At 44.0% G+C, this 12,438-nt stretch overlaps 1 protein-coding gene across 3 annotated transcripts in view; it reads right to left on the bottom strand.

Annotated features, from left to right (window-relative positions):
* Window positions 1-1,154: 1,154 nt before the first annotated feature.
* SEL1L3 (SEL1L family member 3) overlaps window positions 1,155-12,438 on the bottom strand; it is a 40,748-nt gene continuing 29,464 nt past the window's right edge. For all 3 annotated transcript variants that reach the window (XM_035113502.2, XM_060278936.1, XM_060278937.1), the window contains exons 18-24: window positions 10,152-10,242; window positions 9,965-10,049; window positions 9,599-9,708; window positions 8,657-8,784; window positions 6,428-6,530; window positions 6,274-6,346; window positions 1,155-2,240 (exon numbers count right to left, since the gene is read on the bottom strand). In XM_035113502.2, coding sequence (XP_034969393.2) covers window positions 2,074-2,240; window positions 6,274-6,346; window positions 6,428-6,530; window positions 8,657-8,784; window positions 9,599-9,708; window positions 9,965-10,049; window positions 10,152-10,242 — 757 coding nt within the window. In that variant the 3' untranslated portion in view covers window positions 1,155-2,073. The remainder of the gene's footprint in view (window positions 2,241-6,273; window positions 6,347-6,427; window positions 6,531-8,656; window positions 8,785-9,598; window positions 9,709-9,964; window positions 10,050-10,151; window positions 10,243-12,438) is intronic.

Raw genomic sequence — 12,438 nt, 5'->3', positions numbered from 1 at the left:
AATTTCTACGACCAATATCATTTCCGTTTCACATGTCGGTTTGTCCTTAAAAGACTCAGAGGCATCACACTTGCATTTTGTATATTTTCAGTGGAAACAATATTTGATAATAATATGCAAGGTGCCACGTGGGAACATAACAGGCACAGTAAAATGGAAGCTTAGTTGGCTGTTTTAATGGTCAGGCCCTCATCTCTGCTCTTACTAGACATTACCATGGTTCACTTGTGATCATTCCCATCTGTGTACTAGTTTATACGTTGCAGGCAAAGGCAACAAGCACTATAATAATGGAATTGTAGAGTTGTAAGGGACCCTAAGGAGTCCAACCTTCTGCAATGCAGGAATACGAAGCCGTCCCACAGGGGGATTGAACCTGCAACCTTGGCATTCACAACACCATGCTCTAACCAATTGAGCTATCCAGATTCGTAAACCACTTCACAGCCAGAAGCCACTTAAGCTGTGTACAGTGGTACCTCGGTTTATGAACACAATTGGTTCCGGAAGTCTGTTCATAAACTGAAGCGTTCATAAACTGAAGCGAACTTTCCCATTGAAAGTAATGGAATGTGGATTAATCCATTCCAGACGGGTCCGCGGAGTACTCAACCTGAAGCGTACTTAACCCGAAGTATGGGTGTAATTGGTTCTGGAAGTCTGTTCATAAACTGAAGCGTTCATAAACTGAAGTGAACTTTCCCATGGAAAGTAATGGAAAGTGGATTAATCCGTTCCAGACGGGTCCGCGGAGTACTCAACCTGAAGCGTACTTAACCCGAAGCATGGGTGTAATTGGTTCCGGAAGTCTGTTCATAAACTGAAGCGTTCATAAACTGAAGCGAACTTTCCCATTGAAAGTAATGGAAAGTGAATTAATCCGCTCCAGATGGGTCCGCGGCGTTCGTAAACCGAAAATTCATAAACTGAGATGTTCATAAACAGAGGTTCCACTGTACAGCAATATTGCGTATGAATGAAACTAATGTGTAGATTTAATTTGTGCTTTCGAAAAGTTTCAACATGTTGCCCATAAATTATCTTCATAATTGTTTAAACAACTCTATAAGGTACAGCAATATCAGAAGCAGCTTTTCTAAGCTCAGATACCTCTTCAGTGCTGAAATACCAGTGGCCTTGACATACATACATACATACATACATACATACATACATACATACATACATACATACATTTAAGGTGAACAGACTATTTCTAGTTACAGGTAGGTAGCCGTGTTGGTCTGAGTCGAAACAAAATAAAAAAATTCCTTCAGTAGCACCTTAAAGACCAACTAAGTTTTTATTTTTGTATGAGCTTTTGTGTGCATGCACACTTCATCAGATACACTGAAACAGAAGCCACCAGACCCTTATGTATATTCAGAGGGTGGGGGGTGATGGGAATGGGTGATGGGCTGATAGGAGTGGTAAACCTGTTGATGACTGTTAACGACTGTTAACGACTGCAATTAGTCTTGCGGGGGGGGGGAAAGCAAGGGCTGAGGTGCTAAGGAAAGCTTGATCATGTATAATGAGATAAGAATCCTATGTCTTTGTTCATTCCAGTATCTATTCCTAGATACTGTCTTTGAAATGACATTTGGGAGTCTTATCCCACCAAGGCAAAAATGATTTCGGAGCACACACTACGACTGATTAAGACAAGTCCTTCTTCCCCAAACCAGGTCTATCAATTCTCCAAACTGAAAATGAAACCCTGATTAATTTTAAAGGAGCAGAAAAATACCTTTCCCGATAATACAATAGGACCGATTATGTTCTAGTTCACACTATTTCTGAATTTTAAAATAAATTACCTCAAGTTCCACAGGACACTAGATCTGAAGGTCCTTCCTCCTTGAATCAAACTGCCCCCTTCCTAGCCAAATTTTGGGTGAAACCTTCAAGGCTGTTTCAAGCTCAAGAAAGGAAGTGCTACAACAACAGCATAGCCTACTCCCATGGTGAGAGCACCCACCAAGTTGCAAAAGGGGGGGCATATGGCATAGAAAGGGGAGGTTTCCGTCTCCTGAAGACACCAGCATGTCACTTTTTGAGAAAATGCATGCCTCAGCTGCTGGAGCAGGGCTGCTGAGGATTTAAGACATGCTCCTCTGAATTATTTGACACAGTAGCTTCTCTGTGCTCTGTTGATCCTGTCTCCCTAGTATTTTCTTCTGTGGAAGAGAGTTCAGCTGGAGCCTCTTCGGGCACTTGTGATATCCGGCGATGAACAACTGTTGGAACACACAATATAATACAGCAGATTAAAGTAGTGTTATAGATTAGCATGCCCACTATCACTCGGGTGGTGTAACTATTGGGTCGCGGAGCTCATCTCGCTTTCAGGCCGAGGGAGCCGGCGTTTGTCCACAGACAGCTTTTCGGGTCATGTGGTCAGCAGGACTAAACCACTTCTGGCGCAATGGGGCACCGTGACGGAAACCAGAGCGCATGGAAACGCTGTTTACCTTCCTGCCGCAGCACTACCAGTTTGCATTGGTGTGCTTTTGAAGTGCTAGGTTGGGAGGAGCTGGGATAGAGCAACGGGAGCTCACTCTGTCGCAGGGATTTGAACCACCGACCTTCTGATCGGCAAGCCCAAGGGGCTCAGTGGTTTAGACCACCTCTCCAACAAGGAGGACTACTTACACAGCTCCAGATCCTGATGACACCCTTTTATGAATATGGAACCGAATTCAGCAGGGAGATTCACACACAGAACCCACATTCCATATGCAGATGGCCTGGAAGAGCCCTAGCATAGCATCCGTTTCTTAAAGAGTACCTTGCATAGCAGAACTGTCAAGTGTACTTTGCCCTTTTTAACTTCTGGATTCCTATTCAAATATTTCTTATGGTGACTTCTTTTGATTTAAATCTGATGGTCAATTCAGTTCCCGTTATGGTTTATCATTTACTTAGAATCATTTCTAAACCACAGTATTTCAAAAGTCTCTAGGCAGTGTTCAAAAACCTCTGTGTGGTATCATTGTTATTATTTATCCAATTTCATACTGTTATAAGAATTTTAAGGTCATATATATATATATATATATATATATATATATATATATATATAATGTTCATAAATGTACCAAGCAAACACATACAAATATGAAACCCACAGAAAAGTCCTGAAACCATTTTCTGCCTCCCAAAATGACCTCAAATATTTCCCTGCAAGGTGAAAGGAAATGGGAAATCTCCCCATTGTCTCTTTCACAAATCCTGTCTTAAGAGCACATTTTAGATGTGAATCGGGTGTGAGCCTGTGACCTGGATTCAGGAATTGAGTAGCCAAGATGTGGCCAAGATGCCCAGGTAATCCAATCAGGTAACCTGGCAGACAGGAAGAAACAATACGCCCAGGTCTCCGCCCCTTCTCTGGTGTATTAAGGGTGTGGTCTTGGGACACACCCCTTCTGTGATGTATGTATGATGTTTCTGGGGGTGGTCTTGGACTCCAGAGCGGGCAATTTAAAATGTCTATATAAGGGCCTGCGCGCATGGCTCGGGGTCCCTCCCACCCCTCCTGTGTGTGTGTTTGGGGGGGGGAGCACCATGTTACAACAGCTTTAATAAAGATCAGGCTTACTAGCTGCTTTGCTTCTCAATATTCTCTGGTTGGCCTCTGTTGTTTTCTCTTACCGGTAGAGAACCTACAAAAGGACTCTATATGGGCTCTTGGGTACCCCATAAGGGGAAAGGAGCAGTTTTTTTCTCATAGCAATACCACAGCCAGTGGAAACGACAATATTAAAAGCAGTTCAAAACAAATACAGTGGTGCCTCGACTTACGAATTTAATCCGTTCCGAAGGCACCTTTGTAAGTCGAAAAATTCATAAGTTGAAAAACGCCATTGGAAACATGATTTCCCATAGGAATGCTTTGAAAATGGAAAAATTTGTAAGTCGAAGCAGCCCTATCTAAAAATTTGTAAGTCGGAAAATCCCTATCTAAAACCACTGCGGTTTTCCCCTGGATGTTTAAGTCGAAAAATTCGGTCGTCAAGTCGTTCATAAGTTGAGGTACCACTGTACCAATTTCTCCAAATTCCCTTCCTTCACTAACATACTTTGCCTCCTTTGCCCATTAGAGTAATGAAAGCTTATACTAATGGCAAAATCTAGCAAATGCTAAACACAAACCACTGAAAGCTATGGAATGAGAATTAAGTTGTTACTCCTGTTAAAATAAATAACTAAAGTGCACTTAACATGTCGGATTGTGGTTTAAGTGGTCTGCAAAAATGAGGTACACACTTTCATTGTCCCCCAGATTTACTACTGTGGTCAAAACACCTATCGGAACACGGTTACATATTTCAGATCACTCACTTGCTGCCTAAACACTTTAACTCAAATCTTATTAATTCTTGCAAACTCTCACCTCTTTCGGGGACTGATGCTTCTTCACCTCTTATTGCAAAATAATTTTCCTTTCCTGGATTAATCTGGGATTTGCCATCCCCATCCCTATTGTAGAAGTCATTAAACTCTGCACAGCAAGGTGTGCATTAAATTGCAGGTGAGGTTTTGAGCTCTTATGCTGAGCATGCGGGAATCGCGGGTGGACTTGATGCTAATTTCTGCTTTCTGCATGACATTTCAATACCATCCTTGAGATTGGATTGATCTGAATTGTAGATAACCTTAAGCTTCCACTATAAAATAATCAACTCACATGGCTAATCATCCATCAATTCCATCACGTGAAAAACATGAGTATTGTAAAGAAAATTGCCTCTTCCTGCTATCTTGTCTTGTTAATATTCTACCAACAATCCTTTCTTTTTTAATCTAGTGGAATGCTTTGGTTGAATACTGACTAGAAACAGGTTTAAACCAGCTTTATTTGGCTTTCTCACGCTCGAGAGCAACTGAGCCACAAGTTTAAAATAAAGGTTAAATACCGGTTGCAAATAAGATGGGACAAAATCTTTACATCCACCCACACTGGCAACACCCGCCTCCCTTTCCAGGATTTGGGTGAGGGAACAGGAAGTGCAGTATCCCCCCAAAAGCTAGCTGTGTCATACTTGTATCAGTGAAAGGAGAAGAAATGATTGTGGAAGTCCTTCTCTCTCGCACTATCCCAACAGATGAAAGTGGGTTGATTTCTTTTATTCTTATAATAATTTTCTTTTATTCTTATAATAAAAGAAAATTATTATAAATTAGTTTGGAGGTGGTATTTAACACTAGTCACATTACATCAAATAAACAAGGAATATTTGGTGTTATTTTGGGAGGGGATGCCAGGAAACCGGGAATTATGTTCACATGTGATGGGGGTGGAAAGATGCACAGTTTTTTCTGGCAAAGGGTGTTTAAGGAGATAACGGAAATCACTGGGTTAAAGCTGACCAAAAGTCCAGAGGTAGCATTATTATTAATTATTATTAATTTATGATGGGGTGGTTCACAAAGGTTCACAGGCTATGAAGGACTTGCTCACAAATTTATTGACAGCTGCACAAATTATGATAGCTAGGAAAACAACACCAATGCGGGGGAACCGGCCAGGCCGCAGGGGTTTGCGAGGGGGGCAGATAGAGCCGTTGGGGTGATGGGTGCAGGCACGTGGAAGGAAGATGACACCACACACGGGAACTCTGAAGGTGAGGGGACTCTGAAGGGGGACCAAGCCACAGCAATGCGTGGCCGGGACAGCTAGTAATAATAATAAAAAGAACGGGAAAATAATAATAAAAAGAACGGAAAAAAGAAAGTGGGCAGTCTTTTTTGAAGGGAGAAGTGGTTCTGCGCTTTTGAGGAATAAGGTCAATTCTTATTCTTACACAGTATAATCATGGGAAACAAAATGAAGCAACAAACCCTGTGCCTCAGTTCAGGAAACACAGATGCAGAACCTCAGCATTGCTCATATTCCTCCTATTACTCCATGAGAAATTCCAGAATTTATATAAGCAATACACTGAAAAAGGGAGGGCTCTAGCGACTGGTGGTATCGGGCTAGGCTATACGTGGTCCCTTTTTAAAGAGCTGCTGGTTCACAAGGTGTGGACCAAATGAAATAAATCAATCAAAATGTGGGTCAAAATGAAATAAATAAAAATAAAATGTGAATAAAATCAGAACTGTGCAAGGCTACATTTTCACTCCATGCTTTTATTATTTAAGCTGGCGTCCGATCTCAATTCTTTCCCCTCTGTAGTGAAAAAGCAAACCAGGCTTTTCCACCTGTTTGCCTTCAGTAGTCTTTAAAAATCTAGTTTGATTCCTTTTTCTATCAAGGATACTTACCCAACAGAGCCCGGAAACACTGTATGACAAATACGGCCAATGCAGAGACAAACAAGGAGCCCAGGAAGTAAATCTGCAAGGAATTCAGAAGCTTGTATTAGTTAGAGCGCAAAATGCCAGGCATTTACTCAAAGAACAGTGGAGTTGTACGCACCAGACTAGAATGCAAAGTTGTCTTCCAGAAAACACGCAGGTGGAAATAAAGCAAAGCTAACGTGCATGGACTAATTGATTCTTGGTTGCTATAGCTCCAACACCTACAGACAACAGTAAGAAAGACATCAATGTCAAATAAAAAAATATGGCTCTCAGCAGCCTGTCGCAAGAGCTGACAAGGACTATGCAGATGAAGGGATATAGCCAGGCAGATAGAAGGCTTGAGTCTTAACTGGGGCCATCAGTGATAGGAAACAGGCTTTCCTTCCACATCAAAGAGCCCATCATATGGTTTTCCATCACCACCTTATGACGTGCTCTCATTTATTACTGTAGTTGAGTTACTCTGATTAAAATTATGCCCAGCAGTTCAGGTAGCTTGAGGGAATGGCTGCAGCTCCCATGACAATTGAGGAACAGTCAAAAGGCAGCTGATTTCTCAGCAGAGCTGATGGAACAGGTCTGCTTCCCTTCTCAACCATCTAGAACCATCTAGAACTTAAAGGCTGCAATCCTTTGATGTCAAATTCAGCTTCTTGGCACTAAATTTTGAGCAAGCATGCTTCCTAGGCTTGTGGGGAAGTTTTGGATCTTGTGATGTTTTGGAGAGAGGTCTTCCCAGTGGTGGCCTCAGAGCCTCCTTCAGGCATTCTCATCTGGGTAATTACAGTCATGAGGTGATAGAGAGTGGGACCGTGTCCACAGGCCCCAGAGATGCTGTCATCCATGTGTTAGAAGGGAAACTCTGAAGAGTGAAGCCTTTTTCTGTACATGTAGGTTCTCCTCGTGATTTAGAACATGGCAAAATCCATACTCTGAGTCCAAGGCCAGCAGGAGGATGAAGATGTGCACAGAGAAGGTTTTCCTCTTCAGGCCTTCTCAAAGTGGAGAACTCCCTGGTCCTGAATGGGGTAACTGTGCCCCTGAAGGAGCAGGTGCGCAGCCTGGGAGTCATTTTGGACTCACTGCTGTCCATGAATGCGCAGGTAAATTCTGTGTCCAGGGCAGCTGTCTACTAGCTCCATCTGGTACGCAGGCTGAGACCCTACCTGCCCGCAGACTGTCTTGCCAGAGTGGTGCATTCTCTGGTTATCTCCCGCTTGGACTACTGCAATGCGTTCTACATGGGGCTACCTTTGAAGGTGACCCAGAAACTACAACTAATTCAGAATGCAGCAGCTAGACTGGTGACTGAGAGTGGCCACCGATGCCATATAACACCAGTCCTGAAAGACCTACATTGGCTCCCAGTACATTTACGAGCACCAAAGTGTTGGTGCTGACCTTTAAAGCCCTAAACGGCCTCGGCTCAGTATGCCTGAAGGAGCATCTCCACCCCCATCGTTCCGCCTGGATCCACTGAGATCCAGCGCTGAGGACCTTCTGGCAGTTCCCTCACTGCAAGAAGTGAAGTTACAGGGAACCAGGCAGAGGACCTTCTTGGTAGTGGCACCCACCCTACCATCTCAGCAGATGTTAAAGAAATAAACAACTATCTGACTTTTAGAAGACATCTGAAGGCAACCCTGTTTAGGGAAGTTTTTAATGTGTGAAGTTTTATCGTGTTTTTAATATTCTGTTGGGAGCCCCCCAGATGGGCGGGGTTTAAAAATTATGTTGTTGTTGTTGTTGTTGTTGTTGTTGTTGTTATGTGTAGATCTCAAGGAGGAAGGGCCAGCAGACACAGGAGAACACTTGAATAGGCCTAGCGTTCTTTTGGAAGAGTACTGCGGCCCAACAAGCCATCCTGTTTTGCTTTTCTTGGTAGCTTGCGATAACTTTTCCATCCCCCAAGACCAGGGACTCTCAAGCTTTCTACCTTCAGGAAAATATTTTCCCCAGGATTTGCTTGCCAGAGGAACTCCATGTGTTGCAAAGGAGTCCAGGGAACACGATCAGTTCACAATGAGCACGGGCCCATTCTGAGGGTGCTCAAAGCTTCTCCTGCAACTCATGGAGAAAATAGTGGCAGGCAGAGAGCTGTCTTTCAGGAAAGGATTTGCCGTTTCCGATCTTCTCTTTGAGGAAATCTTGGTATGCTTCCGACAGAACCCAGGGTCCCCTAGAATACATTTCGAAGACCACCATCTTAGGCATTTTAACGTTGTTGCCAGTTTTATGGCACCTTGTTATTATATCTGTTGCTTCATATTTCACACCGTGCTAAATAAAAACCTGCTCTTAACGTTTTAAGGACCGTGCAATGATGGACAAAGAACAGCCTCACCTTTCATAAAGCTCCTGGAGTACGGTTGCATTACTGGAGTTGATGGTCCTGTCAATTCCTAAATGATCCAAAATGTGATGAGGGATGGAATAACCTTCTTCCAGGAGAACAGCCAAATTAAAGAACCCCTGCAATGTGCAAAATGAAGGCCTTTCCAGTCAAACAAATAGAACTCCACGGCTCTGTGGCAAAAGGCGTTGGGCGTTTTTGCTTTTAAAGGGGACAAGGAGCCAGAGAAGAATTCACCGAGACAGATAATGCAGCCAGGGCCGTCTTAAGCGGGTCAGGTGCCCTGGCGCAGTGGTGCGCGGATTGCTCCGGCGCCCCCGCCCGCCCCATTTCTTCCTGCGGCTGGTGGGCGGGCGCAGCGTGGTTTCCGCACGGCTTCACCGTGCAGCGCCCCCCTGCCGACCCGGCGCCCTGCGCCACCCAGCCTACCCCTAGAGCCGGCCCTGAATGCAGCCCTGGAGCAGGAAGCTCCCTTGTCAATTCATAAATTACAACCTGTAAGAAACAGGTGGACGAATGATGGAGTGCTAAAGCTCCAGTCCAGAGGCATGCTTCCCCGCCCCCCCCCAATTTTCCACCTATCTTCACCGTTAAATATTCTAAAATTATAATATTATTTAATTTTTCCCTCCATTGGTTCACCTCAAATTTTTCTGTGTTTTCCCACTTACTTGCTATAACCTGTCTGGCTGCAATTACCATCAAATCTACCCATTTACATTCCTCTTTTATTTTTAACCTGCCTCCCTTTAAAAAAAGGCCAACAGCTTTGGCCTGCCCCCCCCAAAAATTGGGGGTGCTGGGCATTTATTTGAACCCAACGCTGCATGTGCTAAAGACGGCCCTGAACGTGACAGGGATGTGTGGGACACTGCAGATCTCAAGAGTCTTCAGAAAAGACCTCAGGTTCCCTGCTGATCATTCAGAACCTACCTGCGCATCTCCATACAAGGCAGCTTGTGCATACATCTGTACTGAGATAGCCAAATTTCTGGACTGATTCCGATATCCATAGTAGTAGAAATCTCCCACCTTCAGATAAGCTGTGGAAAGAAGCAGCTGCATTAAAGACTTTTGCAAGTGATTCCCTCCTTCGCAGCTCAGGCTATGACAAATTCCAGTGGTCCTGATCAATGATCTTTTGCAATGATCTTTGATTGATTGCAAACAAGCCAGAAGGTAGTCGTTTTGCGCCCAGAGATGGAAAGAAGATAAAGTCCCTACCAGAACAAAATGGTCATTTTGCAACACTCAAAAGCACACGAACAACTTTACCTGTAACGGGTTTTCTATACGTACCAAATGAGGGAGCATTTTTCTGAGAAACCGAGAAGTTGTAATATCTCCAAATGCAGTCAACATCCATGTATCTTTCTGTCATATTCTAGAATACAGGATGTGAGAGAGAAAGAATGACTCAGTATGCTTCCAGGAAAATGTTTAAGGATTTAAAACAAGAAGAGGGTGTGGAATCACATATACTTACTGGCCTCTCTTCGCAGAGATGGGCCAGGTTTGTCTGTGACACCTCGATTCCAGTCTCTGCAGACAGAATGTAATAAAGCAGGGCTTCGTGCCTGAAACCCAAGGGGTGTGAGAAAGAGAAATTGCAAAGTGAACACAAGGAAACTTCAGAAATAGTTTGGCACAGTGGTTTTCAAACAGAGGCAGAACACCGATAACTGGGAAACACTGGCCCGCGAGTGCTCCCATTGGAGAACAGCCTTTACCACGCTCAAACTCAGGACACAAGGGAGAAATGTGCTAAGAGGAAGGCATGCTTGGCAAATCCACACCGTGATCAACTCCCACCTGGAAACCAATGTCCCCACTGTGGAAGGATGTGTGGATCCAGAATTGGCCTCCACAGTCACTTGCAGACTCACTGTTAAGACAGTTTTTATGGAAGACAATCTTACTTGGCAATCAGAAGAAGAAGAAGAAGAAGAAGAAGAAGAAGAAGAAGAAGAAGAAGAAGAAGAAGAAGAAGAAGAAGAAGAAGAAGAAGAAGAAGAAGAAGAAGAAGAAGAAGAAGAAGAAGAAGAAGGAAGAATAGAGACAGATTGTTCAGCAGTACTGATATTCCTCCTGGAATGTGCCACAGCAAAAGATTCTTGAGTATGTTTTAGGGCACATTCTCCATTCACAGGGTAACAATAAGGCCCGAGAACCTCAAGGCAGCCATACTCGCTCTTCATTTCCACATCGCAACATCCCTGTGAGGTAGGTTAGGCAGAGAGACAGTGACTAGACCAAGGTCACCTAGTGAACTTCATACCTGAAAGGTTAAAACATTCCACAGAATCATCTGCGGAGCACAGGCCTTGCTTGGAAGAGAAGGCAGGGTTCCGAGAAGACAATGGGTTTAAATTAAGGACAAAATTAGAGATGACATTGGCATAGTTCAATTCAGCTCATGAAGAACTAATACGAGGTGGGGAACTTTTGAAGTGGTCCAGTATGGTTTCCAAACTGGATGGGGAACACATATTGAGATTCCTGCATTGCCACATCTTTGGGGTCCCCTCCAGTTCTACAGTTCTCTTATTCTATCCTAATATTTTGCCCAGTAGAGGTTACCTCTGGTCTCAGAGTTCCACTGAGAAAGAAAAGACTGGCTGAAAAAGCTGAAAGCAGGGACGAGTTATACTTTACTCCGCTTCATGTAAATTTGAGGATTATACAATTCAGATACATGAGTCCACTCCTATTATGTCTAGTTAGGCCCTAAGAGTTCCGGAAAAATGACACATGATGCGAAATGTAGCTGAATTAATCTTCAGAAAGCAAACTGTAAATAGCTGCTTGTGCTCCCACCCTGACCTCAGCCCATGGTCATGGCTAGGACTATGTCATGAAAACTCTCCCTGCCTGCAGAGATGCTAATAGATCTTGAAAAGAAGATTCCATTGGTGCTTCCCTCCAATCTGAAATAGGTTGTGGCTTTTACACAGAGCTGGGAAAGAAAGGTCGGCACTCCGAATCAACAGCTACATCTACTGGTCAAAACTTTAAAGTGAAGGATAAGGATGAGCAGCTGGTTTAAACTTTGGCAATCTGCCTCCCAGCTTTCACGTGGATCCTTTACATGTAGAGTTTCATCAAACTGTAGCCAGAAAATGCTTTGGGAGTTCTGCATGTGGATTGAGATACACTAAATCCAGACTATCATTAAAGGGCAGAAAGTTGTCTGTGATAGTGTTTATTATTATTATATTTGTGCTATATGGGTGGTGCTGTGGTCTAAACCACTGAGCCTCTTGGGCTTGCTGATCAGAAGGTTGGCAGTTTGAATCCCCATGACGGAGTGAGCTCCCATTGCTTTATCCCAGCTCTTGCCAACCTAGCAGACTGAAAGCACACCAGTGCAAGTAGATAAATAGGTACTGCTGGGGCGGCAAGGTAAACGGTGTTCCTGTGCACTCTGGTTTCCATCATGGTGTTCTGTTGCACCAGAAGTGGTTTAGTCATGCTGGCCACATGACCCCGAAAGCTGTCTGTGGACAAATGCCGGCCTGAAAGCAAGATAAGTGCCACAACCCCACAATCACCTTTGACTGGACTTAACCTTCCAGGGTTCCTTTAAAGGTAAAGGTAAAGGACCCCTGCCAGTTAAGTCCAGTTGCGAACAACTCTGGGGTTGCGGCACTCATCTCGCTTTACTGGCCGAGGGAGCCGACCTTTGTCTGCAGACAGTTTTTCCGGGTCATGTGGCCAGCATGACTAAGCCGCTTCTGGCGAAACCAGAGCAGCGCATGGAAACGCCATTTACC

Source organism: Zootoca vivipara, chromosome 9 (genome assembly GCF_963506605.1).
Source record: "Zootoca vivipara chromosome 9, rZooViv1.1, whole genome shotgun sequence".
Taxonomy (NCBI): Eukaryota; Metazoa; Chordata; class Lepidosauria; order Squamata; family Lacertidae; genus Zootoca; species Zootoca vivipara.
Note: the sequence above shows the minus strand (reverse complement) of the source record. Positions and strands in the feature narration are given on the sequence as shown.